At 31.9% G+C, this 15727-nt stretch overlaps 1 protein-coding gene across 1 annotated transcript in view; it reads left to right on the top strand.

Moving 5' to 3' along the window:
- gw (trinucleotide repeat containing adaptor protein gawky) overlaps positions 1-15727 on the top strand; it is a 170297-nt gene that overhangs the window by 120454 nt on the left and 34116 nt on the right. The window contains 5 exon segments of the mRNA XM_075374674.1: positions 1600-1781; positions 3303-3642; positions 9809-10025; positions 10959-11033; positions 13539-13748. Of these exon segments, the coding sequence (XP_075230789.1) occupies positions 1600-1781; positions 3303-3642; positions 9809-10025; positions 10959-11033; positions 13539-13748 (1024 nt within the window).

The raw sequence follows: 15727 nt of genomic DNA, 5'->3' as shown, positions 1-15727 counted from the left end.
AATATGATGAAAATTTTGCTGAAAGATGATAGGTGGTATTGATTGTTTCTTGTATATGGTAAGATCAATAATAAAATTTATAAGGTCGATTCCCCATGGAGAAAACAAGCAGGGATACTTTGTAAAAATAGTAGGTATGTCTACGTTTAAAAGCTGTAGTAGCCACCAGATACGTAACCCAGAGGTGCAGTGAAACGTGGGTGGTCTTCATATCTTTGTAAATTAGGATTCTTAAGAATTGCGGTAAAAGCCAGGTGATTAGGTTACACTTTAAGACTAGCAAAGTAAAAATTCCTTAAGTTGGTCATGTCTATCCCAAAGTTATGGTTCACCACACTCAACAAGTTTGCTAGTGACAGGGCTTGATCTAACAGCCCCTGTAGCAAAAGGAGAGAAGTGTGATGTACAGCATCTAACATCATCAGCGCGGTATTACATGCTGAAGAGTAGGCAGTACTACCGTAATCTAAACGAGAATTAACTAAGGAATAATAAAATCGCAACATACATGACCTATCTGGCTCCCAAATTGGTGTTGCAAAGAACTCGTAGTATATCTAGCAGTTTGGAACATTTTATTTTTAGTTCTTTAGTTTTACACTTTTTTTAAATTCTAGTTTTAGTTTAATAGTAAAACTATTCTAGGGTTGTGATAGTCTTTATTTATTTTTTTTATTTTTTAACATATTTCTAGTCCTTTTTAACTATTTATTTTTGCTTTTTCTTTTATAAAATTTTAGTCCAAGCTATGATAATGCCAAAGTGTTCTTTGCCCTCAAACCCCCCTCCCCCAAAAAAAAAAAAAAAAAAAATTGGATCAGTAAGCAAAACGAGTTGGATTTTTTTTGCATAGATTCATAACTGTAGATGAAATGTGGAAAACAATAGTGAAAACTGGACTGCAAAGGGTGAACCTGCTCTGAAAAATACAAAATCTGTTCCATTGGCCGGGAAGGTGATGACTGTTTTTTTGGGATAGTAACAAATCATGTTTATCGATTATCTTCAAAAAGGTAAAACAATAACAGGACAGTATTACACATCATTTCTTGACAAGCTGAAGGGAGAAATTGCAAAAAAACTACCACATTTATAGAAGAAGAAAGTGCTTTTCCATCAGGACGGTGTGCTTGCTCACACTTCAACGATCACCATCGCTAAAATTCACAAATTGCACTTTGAATTGATTGACCACTCACCGTATTCACCAGATCTGGCCTCAAGTGATTTTTTCTTGTTTCCTAACCATAAAGTTTCGCTTAGAGAATTCTTCATCGGATGAGGAGGTTATTGCATATGTAAATGCCCATTTTGTAGAGAAAGGCGCCAGCTACTATTTGGAAGGGTTAAAGAGGTTAGAGTACATAGTTGAAAGGAGACTGTTGAAAAATAAAACTATATTTGACAGAAAAAATACGTTGTAGGTTCAAAACTTTTTTCAGATAACCCTTGTGCGTGTATAAATATATATATATATATATTCTTTTAAATGACTGAGAATTGATGAGTTTTTATAGAGATGTGCTATTTTGAAGTAATTAAGAGCACCTGATAAATTTTTTTAATTAATGTTTCCTTACTATATTTTTTTTTTTTCAGAGCTATGGGTGGAGGTGGTGGTGACGTAATGATGCGAGGTGATCCACGTGGTGGGATTACTGGCCGACTTAATAGTGGTGCAACTGATCCGATGTGGGGACCACCGCAGCAGCCTCCTCACCATGTTCCTCACCATCAAGCCCAACCTCCTAATAAGATGGGACCTGCACCTAATGCTCCAGGTATGTCTAATTTAGCCTAAGATCTTAGTTTTATTAATTTTTGTAGAATTAAACTTCATAATGTTTTCTTATCTGACTTAATTAGAAAAAAAAATTATTACTATGATGTATTTACGCTTAAACTTTTTTTATATTATATCAATTTTGATGAAGAGTACAGTATTAAGTCACATAGTGCGATTGTGGGTAAAATTGAATTTTCTTTATAATTGAGTATAAAAATATACCTACACAATATTACTTAAATAATTATATATTTAATACATTCCTTATATATTCATCAGTGTATTATATATGAATAAATCTCCAAAAATATTCTAGATCAATTTCATGAAGATTGGTTGAGTCGTTTGAGTTATACTCAATTTAACGTTGACAGCATAACCTCAATTTGTATGTTTTTTAGTTGTATGGTTTGATTGGTGGGTGAAAATGAATTTTCTTCATGTTTTGAGATATGAGGATTGTAAAAATATATGTATAAAATTTTGTGGCTCAAACCTCCAAAACTACTAAAACTCAAGCTCATTGAAAATTTGATATACTGTAGTAGTGTTATCTGAAGTCAGTTTGAGGTCATGTTGACTTTGAATTCATATATTTTTAATATGCACTTTTGCAGTGAGTTACACAATAAGTTTAAACTTTATGACTTGATGTTTGTGTATTTGGTCTACTTGTTTTTTTTTTTAATTATTTCATCAAATTACAGTTGTAATAATCTAATTTTCTTATAAAATATATTTTAATATTAAATAAAAAAAATTATACCTCTCTTAGTTTTCTCATTTAATTTAGTTTCAGTTTTGTATGTTTCTTGTGTAAAATTTAAAAAATATATACATCCATTTAATGTTATTAATCAAAAATGTGTGTAGTATGTTATACTCTGAAAACTAGTCGGTAAGTCTTTGCAAAATAGTAAGGACATTGGAAATGAATAGTCAGTTTTCGAATGCAGAACTGTGCAAGAATTTTTTTTGTATGTTTACAACTTGTAACTTTAGTAACATTAGTTCAATCCAGAGGAATATAAATGCCAGTTTGCCTTATCTTAAGATATTTAATGTGTTGACATACTCATATTATGTGTAGAGGTTACTGAAATGAAGTAGCCATTTACAGAAGTTAGTAAATTTTGTTACCAATTTTGCAAAAAATTGTATATTATTTCACGTGTCGTTACCAGGTTATAGTATTTGTCTTGTTTTCAGTGGGCAGCCCAATGTGTTATTCAAAGACTGTGGTAAATTGCTGTACTAATGTTATTGTAGGGTTAATGTAATTAAAAAATAAAAGTACAGGTCCTCCGATAAAAAAAAAAAATTTTCTTTGCTTTTATAATTATTATTTTAAAATTAATATAATTTTTTGTTTCTTTAAAAAATTCTGTTTAATAGAAAAAATAGTAAGTAGTCAAGATATTCGTCACAAAAAGAATTTTTCAGGCATCATGTAATGCCTGAAAAATAAATAGCTAATTTTCTTATTTTCTGAATGTGTTACTTTTTTCTATTATAGTAAATCAGTGGCCAGGTCCACCACCAAAAGATATTGGAGTAGGAATGCCAGGCGTTGGAGTTAATGTTGGAGGAAAACCTACCGGTTGGGAAGAACCATCACCTCCAGCCCAACGACGTAATTTACCAAATTATGATGATGGAACATCTTTATGGGGAGCACAACAACAACGCAATGCAATGTCTCAGGCCAAAGTGTCACATTGGCAGGATTTACCGACACCAAGTGGAATTGGTCGTGGTAGTATTCAACGCCCACCTGTTATGGCACAGGCTCGAATGCCGACTAGCATGCCTGGCAATATGAAATCAGAAGGTCCATTGTGGCCTCATCCAGCAAGGTAAAAATTTTTTATTAATCTTATCTACTGCATATTTGTTTATCTTTTCTATTTGTACAAATAAACTAATTTAAATTTAATATTGAGATTTTATCTTTTTAATCATGGTAATTTTTACATAAGGTGACCTCAAAATTTCTCTCTTCCTTGAAAATTTAAAACTTGCCAGAAATAGGACATGATAGTACCACCTTAGTTTAGCAATAAGACAAGCTACTGACTGACCACCAAGACAGAATATTAATCTGATAGATTGTCTTGTCTTCATTGTCCTACCTTAAAGTAACTAGAGTTTTTTTTTTCCAACAAATGAACAGTTTGTTATTGAACCCAATATGTATATGTATGAAGAATTTTTCTCCAATCTTGATTTCTGAATTGAATTAAACATTGTTAGAAGATTATAAAAATATACAAATAGTCACAATTGGCTGCTGTCTGGTTCACCTCAAACAGTCGCCAAAATTAAAATTTTGTAATTCTTAAGCAATAACAGTGTATAAGATATGAAGTTGGTTGAAATGCACTTAAGGTTTACTAAAATGCATAAAATATATCAGTTTTGTAAATCAAGTGCAAGACCCCAAAATGGTGGAAAAACAAACCTTTTAATATGTAAAAAAAAAAAAAATGTGCCATAAAACTACCAAAATACTAGATAAATGAATTATATTAAATTAGTTTTTACAGGATCCCACTAGAGATTTATTAAAACCAAACATACTCATTTATGCCATCTGCAGATACCATAAATAAGTATTGTGGGGGGGGGGGGGGGGTTGTATACAAGTGTCTTTAAATGGCCCCATAAGAAAAAGTCAAAGAGGATTGAGATAAGGAAACCTTACAGCCATGCTACTGGGTCTCCTTGACCAATCCATTTGTATGGATATGCTTCATTTAAGTAATCTTAAACTTGTAATCTGTAATGAGATGGAGCCCCATCCAGCATGAACCACACTTTGTTGCATATGTTTTAGCAACATATGTTTAGCATATAGTAGCAAATCTTTGAGTAAAAGTTCTGCCCAAGAAATGTAAATATCTTTTCATTGAGCATTTTGGGAAAAAACAAAGACAAATAAGTGTGCCCAGAAAACCATCCCATACCTTTACAGAAAACTGATTTTGGTGTCTGTACTTTGAAATGGTGATTTTGTTATTGAATCCAATATGTATGTATGAATACTTTTTGTCTCCAATTTTGATTTAAAAACCTTTAAAAAGAGGGTTTTAATTTCAAATGTGGATCCCAACATTATAGGTGAAGACCACCTGTCTTCTGACATTGCCAGTTGCCACATCACCCCCTTCATTCCGAGCCCTGAGGGGCTTTACTAAGGGTTGTCTTTAGATCCTCTAACTGATAACATCTTAGTCATCAGTCAGGCCTCGGTCAGGATGCCACCGATGTAATTGCCTCAACAGAAAATTGCATCAGTAAAATACAAATCAAATTTTGCCTTCATTTAGGCCTCAAATGGACATCTCCACATCCAACCTAACATGATTCCCTCGAACTAACTAACAAAGACCACAGAAGTGCGGACCCTAGTCTAAATTTGACAAGACTGTTTGTGACTGAATGCCTCAGAAAACGAACGTTGTAAATCAAATCAGTGCTACACTCATACCAATCAAAATTATGCTTTATGCAACATAGAAATTCAGACCTTCACCCAATAAGTTGATGAAATTAGGTCACCTAACAAGGGGAACGCAACCTCATTCTGGTCCATGCAGGAGCCGGGAACAAACCTCGCACTCCCATCTGGTCCCATCATGAAGTCTAATGCGGCGATACAAAGTCACAATCAGGAACCAACACCAGCAGAACAAAGCCACACTCCCGGTTGCACAGGCTACCACACCCTGGCAGCGTGGCTATCCCCACCAGTGGGAGCCTTAAATCGAATCGCCAACAATACCAGTATAACCGTGGCACGATGCCAATGCACCTACCTCCAACCAATCCAATGCCTAGGCCGAAACCCTAGCCTCCTGGGATCCTACCATGATCAAATACCTTGATTAAACTTCCTCTGCAGATGTACACACCACAAGGGCACGAAGAAAAACAGCCACTATAGACCACTCCTCGTGGATCATTCAGTTAATACAGAGGTCCAGAAAGGAATGTATTCTCTCAAGTTCCCTAACAGCTTGTGAACGTTCGACCTCATATCGGGGGCAGACATAGAGGACATGGTCCACTGTATCATCAGCCCCACAATCTAGGCATTGACTCGAATCTACCAAACGAAACCTAGCCAAACTTGTCTGAAAGGCACCATGCCCAGAGAGAAATTATGTGACATACTAATTGGGGAGAAACCCCATCTAATCGTACCTAAATCAAGACACTATAGGAAATATACCATGCGTGTAGTGGCCTGTGCGGGATTCATCCCACCTTACCTTTGTTTTGCCTGTTTAGCCTCCGGTAATTACCTTTCAGATAATGCTTCCTAGGATATGTATAAGTGTAAATGAAGTATAGTCTTATTCAGTATCAGTTCGACCATTCCTGAGATGTGTGGTTAATTGAAACCCAACCACCAAAGAACACTGGTATCCACAATCTAGTATTCAAATCCATGTAAAAATAACTTGACTGTACTAGGACTTGAACGCTGGAACTCTCGTGTCCCACCTGATCTTCCAAGATCCAAGACCCTGTTCTTCAATCTCCTGCTTCTGTTCTGATGTCAGTAGGTTATTTACCTTTAAATTTAGCATTCCTTATGCTTATTAGCTGAGATATCTATTGGTTTGACTCCGGCTATAGCACTGACTGCCTCCCACAAGACTGTTCTATAACCACCAGCAGGAGGAGTCACTAGGTCTGCAGCAAAATGTCTGCGTAACACCTAAAAGCCAAGTGGTGAGCCCAGACAGTTGCAGCATATAGGATAATAGCCTCACTGACACCTTTTGTAAAGGATACACATGGTAAGGTAATTCAACCCCCAATCAGGATGAATGACTATGGATTCCATAAAAAGCTTCAGCGCCCTTTTTTGCTACATTTTGTAGATGTTCCTTGAACCGAAAATTCTCATCAAGGATAACACCCAGGTACTTTTGAGGCATAACGTACCGAACGGGAAGACCAGCCATCTGAACCCGGATTTGTCGGGAAGCGGCCAATCTGCCCTTAAGCAACATAATTGTGGTTTTTATGTTGGAGACTACACAGCCGGAATGTCTCACAAGCATGAGCAGCTTGGCACTCTATTTCATTACGCAAATCCCCTTCAATAAACAGCAGCACGTAGTCAGCATAAGCGATAATATGACAACCACATGGCAACCTCAAACGTAACATGAAATTGAATTCTATAATCCAAAGAAGGGGACTCTGAGCACTGCCCTGAGGGTATCCTTTAGTTAAGGTCTTACGAACTTCCAAGCCACCATCACGCAGGGAAATAGTCTGATGGTTGAAAAACTTGAGGGGACTTTTAATTCATTTCACATTTATATTTATGCTTTTGCATCTGAAACAGGGTAGAGGGCCACTGTAAGTTATTAAATACCCCAGCTATTTCCCGAAAAATCCTTAATTCATATTTGCATGAACTAGAGGAAGCTATCCATCACCTTTAGTATGGCATCCTCAGTGCTCTTGCCTGGTTGGAAACCATACTAGTTAAGAATGGTCAATTTGGTTCATTAGTAAGGAAAATATCATTAAAATAATTTTGAATGTGCATTTTTGGATAAGCCATTGGCATAGCTGAACACAGTGAATATAATCTCAAGATGAAATAGCTTGTACTCACCATTAGGGATACGCATGGTGTTGTGGCTTATTCAAAACCTTCCGAACTGTTGCATTACTAACATTGAACGCTAAAGTCAGCTCTCTAGTACTTTATTCAAGGTGGTTAGATATTATGTCTAACATACTCTCTTCGAATTCAGGTTATATATTTAACTTGGTTATCCTGATTTACCATGTTTTTAAGCTTTCTGTGCCTCTGAACCATCTATGAATGAATGAATGTTTTCAACAAAAAAAAAAACATTGTGTGAGAAGGAAAAAAATTAATGATCTCTTAGAGCATCAACAATTTACTCACTTTGTCAATAGCAAAAGACAAACATATTAGTTTTTGTTTCCATTTACAACAATGACTATTTAATTACATCTATTTTAATGCAAATTATTTTTCAATTTTATTTATTATAATATTTTCATGATTTCAATTAAATTTTATTGTAATATTTTCAATATTATTAAATTATTATAATTTATTACATGGTAACATTAATAAAATTATTCCAGTAGAAATTGTGTCAAGTTATTTAATTTTATTCAGGAGGAAATGAAAATTGCGTTTTTATTCTAATGACTGACTTAAAAGTTTTTGCCATAACTTTATTAATGAATGGATTTGAATAAATATGTTGTCGTTCCTTTTGACATAAAATGCTACACATTTTTTTAAATAACATTAAATTTACGTAAACCATCAGTTGCAAAGATATTAATTAAAAAGTTTATCTGGTTGCCATTTTGAAATCGAGTGAAGTAAACCTCTAGTTAGCCTAGATGCATACAAGATTTCAGCGTGATTGAAATAAATTTTTGTTAAGAAAAGAAAATGGCGGGTAGTTTATAAACTAAGCATTTCCAGATATATCATCTTTTATGATCGCATAGGATCACTTTAATCAGTTCATTATACAAATCTCTTAAATGGTACTGTTTGGGCCATGGGTTCTCTCAGTACTTTTTCATTAGTTCCAATCTTTATGCCCTTTCTAGTATTGAAAATATTTGTGATGTGTGAGATTTTTTCTTTTGAGTGTGAAGCGAGTGGTGTATTCTTTATATTCTTGTTTAATTTTATTTTTACCTGCAGTGTCTTTTGTTAAAGGCCAATTTCCTTCAGATCTTCTCTTATTGATCTGCCTTTTGTCTTGGTATTTTTCCAAATTGAGATTTTGCTATCTGTCTTAACTGTCAACAGAAGTCTTGAATTTTGCATCATCATGATATGTCCAAAGAATCCTAGTCTCTCCTCTTAGCATCATATCAGTGATGTGTTCTAACTCTTTGTACATGACTTTGTTGGGCAAAATTCACCGCTGCCCGTCTTTCTGGTACTTTTTAATGATGCATGTTCTTCCAATTTTTCTTTTGGTTTTCTGGTGTCTCCCTCTCTTTGATTGTTTGTTCAGGTGGAAGAATGTTCTGCAGCGTAAGTGGCTTCTGGTTTTATAACTGTGTTGTAGTGTCTTATTTTTGTGTTTATTGATAGGTATTTTTTATTGTAAATTTACCAGGGTAATTTTTTACCTTTAGCTAAGTTGTTCTTTCTTATATGGATCAACATTTTTTCTTTTAGGTTGTTTGTTATTTCTGTGAGGTATTTAAATTGAATTACTATTCTGATTTTATTACCATTTATTTTTACTTCTTTTAATCGAGTTGGTTTTTAGGGCATAATTCTGTCTCTTCGAAGACAGAAATATATCTCTGTATATATCTATGTATATCAGTTGCATTAAATCATTCACTAAAGTAATACTCAGATATATTACATATATAAAGTACAAGTACTGATTTGATTGGCCATTAAATAATGGCCATGGACCTAAGGAAACGAAAAAACAAATCCCTTGGACTTATACAATATAGATAATTATGATATTTAATATTTGTTATTATAATATATTTAGTAGAATGTGTAAATACTTTAATTTTATGCTAAGCTTAAATAAATGTTTAAAGAATTATTTTTATGTTTTAAAGTTAACAATTACATTAAATTGAACAATAATATTTAAATACATTATTCAGCTTTTTTTGTTTTTTACATTTATCTTTTTTCTGTCATTGTATTCATTAATGTCATATTTTGCATACAAACAGAAGAGATTGTATTAATTACTTCAAATCTTGTCAGTTTCTGACAGTTACTAAGTTAATCTTTTATGTTTTAATTTACACTAAATTTTTGTACTATGTCACTGTAAATTATTTACATATTATGTGTTTAAAAATGATATTAAAAAATTACATTTATATCAGAATTATATGATATATAAATTATTATTATTATAAGAATTATTTGATATTATCAGACACCTATCATTAGCTTTTTATTGAGGTTTTATTTTACTGTATCTTTTATTATGGATTCCTGTTTTTCAGAAATGGCACCTGGGAAGGTGGTCCTCATGAAGTTGGAGGTGGAGCACCATGGGGTGAAGAAAAAGTTACTGCTGGTGGGATGACTCCGTGGAGTGAACCACCTCTCACTCCAACACCATGGGCTGGGCCTAAACCAAAGAACCCGATGAATACTGCTGGTGGATGGGTAGATGGAAGTGATGTTGATCCCTCTTCTTGGGGACATCCTCCAAAACAGGTAATTACTTAACATTGATACTCCCATAAAAGTCTTTCAGTAGGATAAGCGGTATGTTTTTAATTATGTTTTACTTAAAACATCATAAATTAATACTTCTACTAGTTACTAACCTCCTATAGTTTTAGCTGCATCAGTAACTTAACAAACAGAACTAAACAAAAAGTTAATGAAGGTTTGACATTCCTTCTACTGATACTCTGTTATAGTGTACTGTTAAGTTATAGGATAAAGTTTCTTTCATTACTTTATGAAAATAAGAAAGAATGCGCAATTTATTTACGTTTTATTTAAATGGTAACTTTTTTGTGACTTGTTTAGGATTAATGCAATTAGATGCTCTGTTTTATCTAGTATGCTTAATCTTATCCAAGTATTAAATTTCTGATAGAACCTGATTTCATATTTATTGTCAGAACTTAAAAATAAATTAATACTTCATTTCATATTTTATTGCCATTTTACTAATGTTCAACACCGTCGACAAAAGAAGTTCACATACTATTTTCAAAACATGCATTCCTAGTAGTTGTATTGTGGTTACTTTCCTTCATTTCATAATTTTTACATTCAGGATATTTATACAGTTGAGCAGTAGTAGTTCAGTAATCACATGCTTACCTGCTACTAAGGTTCTCACAAGTTTCAACACTACTTTGGTAAATATAAGTTTGTGAGTTATTAAATATTATACAACTAAATTGAAAACTAATTGCATGACACATCTGCTTTTAAATCATTAAAGGGTTGAGTATAATTATATTTATGCATTGATTAAGGTGTGTTTTTTACACACCTATGTATAATTCTGTTTAAACTGAAATGCATTTCATTTTTTTGCACATTATATTCAATTAAACTTTGCTTGATATTATTCTTATTTTTTTCATCATGTTTAAACTCAAATTAATTGATTTTTGTTTTACTTTTTAGGCTCCAAAACCTTTATCAAAGGAACTTGTTTGGGCTAGCAAGCCATTTCGAATTCTTACAGAAATGGGTTTTAAAGTAAGTAATATTTTTGTGTGTTCATAATCATTACATTATAGTAAGTTGTTTTGAGTTAATTAGGTACTTAGATTTTTACCTTGCATGCATTGTATTTATTTTCCTACTACAGGGATTTGTCTGATTATACAGAAAAGTAACCATTAGACATGTTTTGTTAAATAAAAGTTGACAGTTTTTTGCTGTGGAAACATAGAACTATTAGACAGATAGACTATTTGTATGATAGTGTTCTGTTGGTAGCAACAATCTAGTGATATTTACAATAGTTTCTGTGGATAAACTAATTGAAACGAGTGCTTTAAAAAAAAACCCCTAAATGAAAGATTCATGGAAATATTTTTTTTTGTATATGAGTGGAGCTGTTATATGTGAAGGCAAAGGTAAAAAACTATATTAGTTTTAGGAAGGTTTGCAGAAAGTTGTTAGGTATGTTGACAGAAAAAAACATTTTTGCGGTACTACCGAAGTAACGGAGACAACCGTCAAACTAAGTGTTAATTTCCTATATGACTGGAAATCATTCAACAGTGTTAAAACCTGGGAAGCAATGCAACAGAAGTTTTTTTATTCCATGTTAATGCTTAACCCCATGCTACAGAAAGAACAATTCAATAATTAAAGCTTGGAAATTTATGAACATCCACCATACAGTCCTGATGGTGCACTTCCTGATTACTACATTTTTCTCTTTAAAAACGGTTTATATCACAGTAGTTAGAAAACTATAAAGAACTGGAAAATGAAGTAATTATATCTAGCATAACTATGTGAAGAACTAGTTGCAGTGATTGGAAACTGTATGAAAAATATACCCATACAAATGTATGTTTCAATTGAATAACGTTTTCTTTTACTCACTTTTGTTTTTATACCAGAATGGCCCTCTCAATTTACTAAATATAATACAAATTGTTTAATAATAATAAAAAATCTTGGTTGTACCAGATCAGAAAATAATTTTGGAATTCTAACCTACATATCAACAAATATCTCTTAGATCAGTAATTAACCATCAACTGATATATTTTCATTAACAGTCTCTTGTGATATAAATATATATATATATATTTTTTTTTTTAAATTAAATTCATTTTTGTTTTAAAAATTTGTTTCTGGTTCAAATTCATGTTCATATGATAACATAATCATGGTCAGTGAAAACTAAGGTTATTAGTGCTTTGTAAAGGGTTTATGCAGAGCTTATACTTTGATTCATGTTCAAATTTTGAGCTTTGTAAAACCCTGGTTAACATAAAATTTCTTACTGAAAAGGGAGTAGGTGTTCTATATAGTATTTGTATGCTTAATCTGAATATGTATTTCGAAATAAGTCGCGTAATGTTAAGTTAACAACCCCTTAAATTTATTGTTCCACCATTGATGGAATTAAGTTAGTACATCTGTATGTTTGCTTATTCACATCTGATTTATATTGGTGATGCATGCTGTAGACTTATATTTGATATATAACAGTCGAATGATGTCATTTAAAGTCAAGCCAGACATGATAGACATATCAGTGCTTGCTCTATTCTAATTTTTTCATAAGTGATGCCATAAATTTAGTGTAAAGATTTTAGGACTGAACAACTTTTGGCATTATTTAACTGAACGTCAAGATTTGTTAAGTTGTGCGTGCGCATATGTGTGCTTTATTGCACTCCATGGTGAAACAATTTTATTAAATATTTATAAATTAAAACTTAATTTTTTTTTATAATTAAGTAAGTATATCTGTAATATATCAGTTTACTTTGATTCATTAAAACATTTTTAATTTTTACGATGAATAAAAATCAGGCTTGTAAAAATTCTCCAATTATTTTTTGTTTGTTTGCGGAGAATTCACCACGTAAAGTCAATGAAAACCAGTATCAAATCTGCTGAAAATTGTTTACAAACATTATTTTAATTGTCCCTTGGGAAACCAATATAAATCCTGGGCTCTACATGTAGCATGCATCAAGTGCTACGGTGAACTAACCCAGTGGTTAAAAGGAAAAAAGAGCTGAGCTTTTGCCTTCTGACTCAGGTGAAATTAGCAACAAACAAGGATAAAGGTTCCACCAAGCAACAATTGCAGTGGAACAACGTTATCAAGGCAGATTGGATGGATCTGTGATGAGTAACTGCTGCTGGGTGATAAAAAGAGAAGACTTCACTGAACACAAAAGGGAAATAAGAAAAAAGAAATTAAGATAAATGTAAATGTTTACAAAATAAAGGTATCAATTTTAATTGTAATTATTATTTTTGTATTCTATTATTTAAAGAGTTTCTCAATATTTGAAGAATCGACTAAAAATCTGAGGTTGATGAAGAAAAATTATGTAATTTTAATATTTGGCATAAAAAACACACATTATATTCAGTTGCTTTTATTTCGTTTCCAAATTTTTTTTTTGTTGACCTGTGTAATAATAAATCTATTAATATATATAAGGCATAAATTTAATAATAATTTGTTGTATTGAGAATGCTAAAATGATTTGGATTTTACAGAAAGATGAAGTTGAGAATGCCCTACGAATTTATAACATGGCTCTTGAAGATGCACTTGATTATTTGAATGCAATGAGAGGTCTTGGTAGTGGTGTTGGTGAATGGCGTGGTCGTCATGCTGATATGGATCCACAGTTTGATCATCCAGCAAATAATCCACCATCTTTCCCTGGACGTTTCAACCCTCCACAGATGCCTTTTGCACCACCTGTATGTATATTTTAATGTTTATATAATCTGTTGTGAACTAATTTTGTGTTTAAAAATAATCTTTGTGCCGAGTTTTTAAATTAATTATGACGTATAGTTGGATATATTGCTTAAATGGAAAAAATTAAGTTATTAGCAGTAAGCGTGTATTTTAAAGTAACTTGTTTGCATTAGTTCACTTCTAGTAAAATGATATGCATGTACATGAAATACGACATAATAATACAAAAACTTTATTACATTAAAACCTTTACTAAGGTTTTACATGGGGAAGATAATAAAGAATTTTGTGTGCTAAAAATTAATGTTCAACATCAACTGTGCTACATCTTAGTTTCATAGAGATTAAAATTCTTTTTAAAAGTTAATTATGGCATATAGTATTACGTTCTATGTGTGTGGTTGGATTAAATTTGCTTTGTTAATTTTATAAACTAGGAAATTACTATGACTTGTTGTTCCCTTGCTGTCCTTAATTAATGACCTTTGTTATTTCTTTGCATCACCATTGCTGTGCTATTTGAGGACAAAATATTAAATTTAATGTATTATGTATTTTCGTTTTAATAAAATCAAAGAATTCATTTGTTAAGATTTATCAGAAGTTAATAGCTAAGAAGTTAAAAAATAAAGTAATTTTAATATTAAGAAATATAAAAAAAAGAGAAGTCGGTTTTTAAAAATATAAATTTATAATTATAAAAATATTTTTGTCAGAAAATTACGCTGTTACATCATCAGTTAGTATTAATTGAAGAAAGAAATTACTTTTTATCTAAGTAATTAATTATAACTTATAACAATGTGTATTTATTTATATTTGTCAATAACAAAGGACACTTAGACGATTGTTACAACAGTTAGAAAATGGTTACAATAAGTGCACAAATGCTTTGCAAATTCCAAAGGTTATCTAGGAAGTAAGTTCCAAAGAGCCATTTGAAAAGATCAAGAACATACATTAAATTTTTATTGCAATTTGAAAGACAGATTTACTCTTTATCTTTATATAGCTCCTCCGACTTTTGAGGCACTTATTGTAGCAGGATACCAGAAATAGTATTCGTTCATCTTAGAATGATGTCCCTGCAATGTAAGCCACATATTACTGACTTGTTTGACTTCATCATGATCTTGGAACTGTCTGCAACGTCTGAAAGAATAACCAAACTCTTCAGCTGAATAAAAAGATCATGAAGAAACGTAAAAATTACCAACGATTTGGTTGTCAGCCCCATTTATTTAGTCTGTGTGATTTTGCATCCTTTATTAAACAGTTGCACCAATCTCTTTGTCAGGAATTACCCATTGCATTTTCTCCATAAATTTTGCAAATTAATGGCAAATTTCAATTAGTTTTTCTGAGGTTAAAATTAATCTGAACTTTGTATTATATTTGGCCTAAAGATAATGTTTCTTTTATAATTTTCCAATTTTATTAAGTTTAAAGTTAATTTATATTAAATTTCATAGTAAAGAATAGTTTAATTTAGAAATTAATTTTTAGTTACATTTCTTTTTTGTTTTTAGAATTATTTTGTTGCTATTATTACTGAGTTTAAATTATTTGCTCTAAAAAATGTATTTAAAAAAAAGTATTGCATCAAATAAGTAAAATTAAAAAATGTTCATACTGTATAAATTAAATTGTCAGAATTTATTTTTTGTTGTGTTTGTACACTTGTCCTAAACGTATATTTACATTTGTAGCCATATTGGATGCTTAGTTATATTGTTGGTTTTCAAGAAGGCTACACATGTTTTTGTGTGGTCAATGATTTTTAATTTGTGTGAAAATGGAACAAAGAATTTGCAATAAATTTTGCTTAAAAATGGAATAAAGTGAAGCAGCGCATTGATAATGTTGAATGTTGCTTTTGGCGATACTTGTGTGAATAAAACAAGTAGTAGAATTCTTTTCAACAGAACCGTGAAGATGTTGAAAATGAAGAGCAGCATCCTGGACGTTTGAGCACATC

This window comes from Lycorma delicatula, chromosome 9 (genome assembly GCF_047948215.1).
Source record: "Lycorma delicatula isolate Av1 chromosome 9, ASM4794821v1, whole genome shotgun sequence".
NCBI classification, from domain to species: domain Eukaryota; kingdom Metazoa; phylum Arthropoda; class Insecta; order Hemiptera; family Fulgoridae; genus Lycorma; species Lycorma delicatula.
This window is presented reverse-complemented; position numbering and strand designations above follow the sequence as displayed.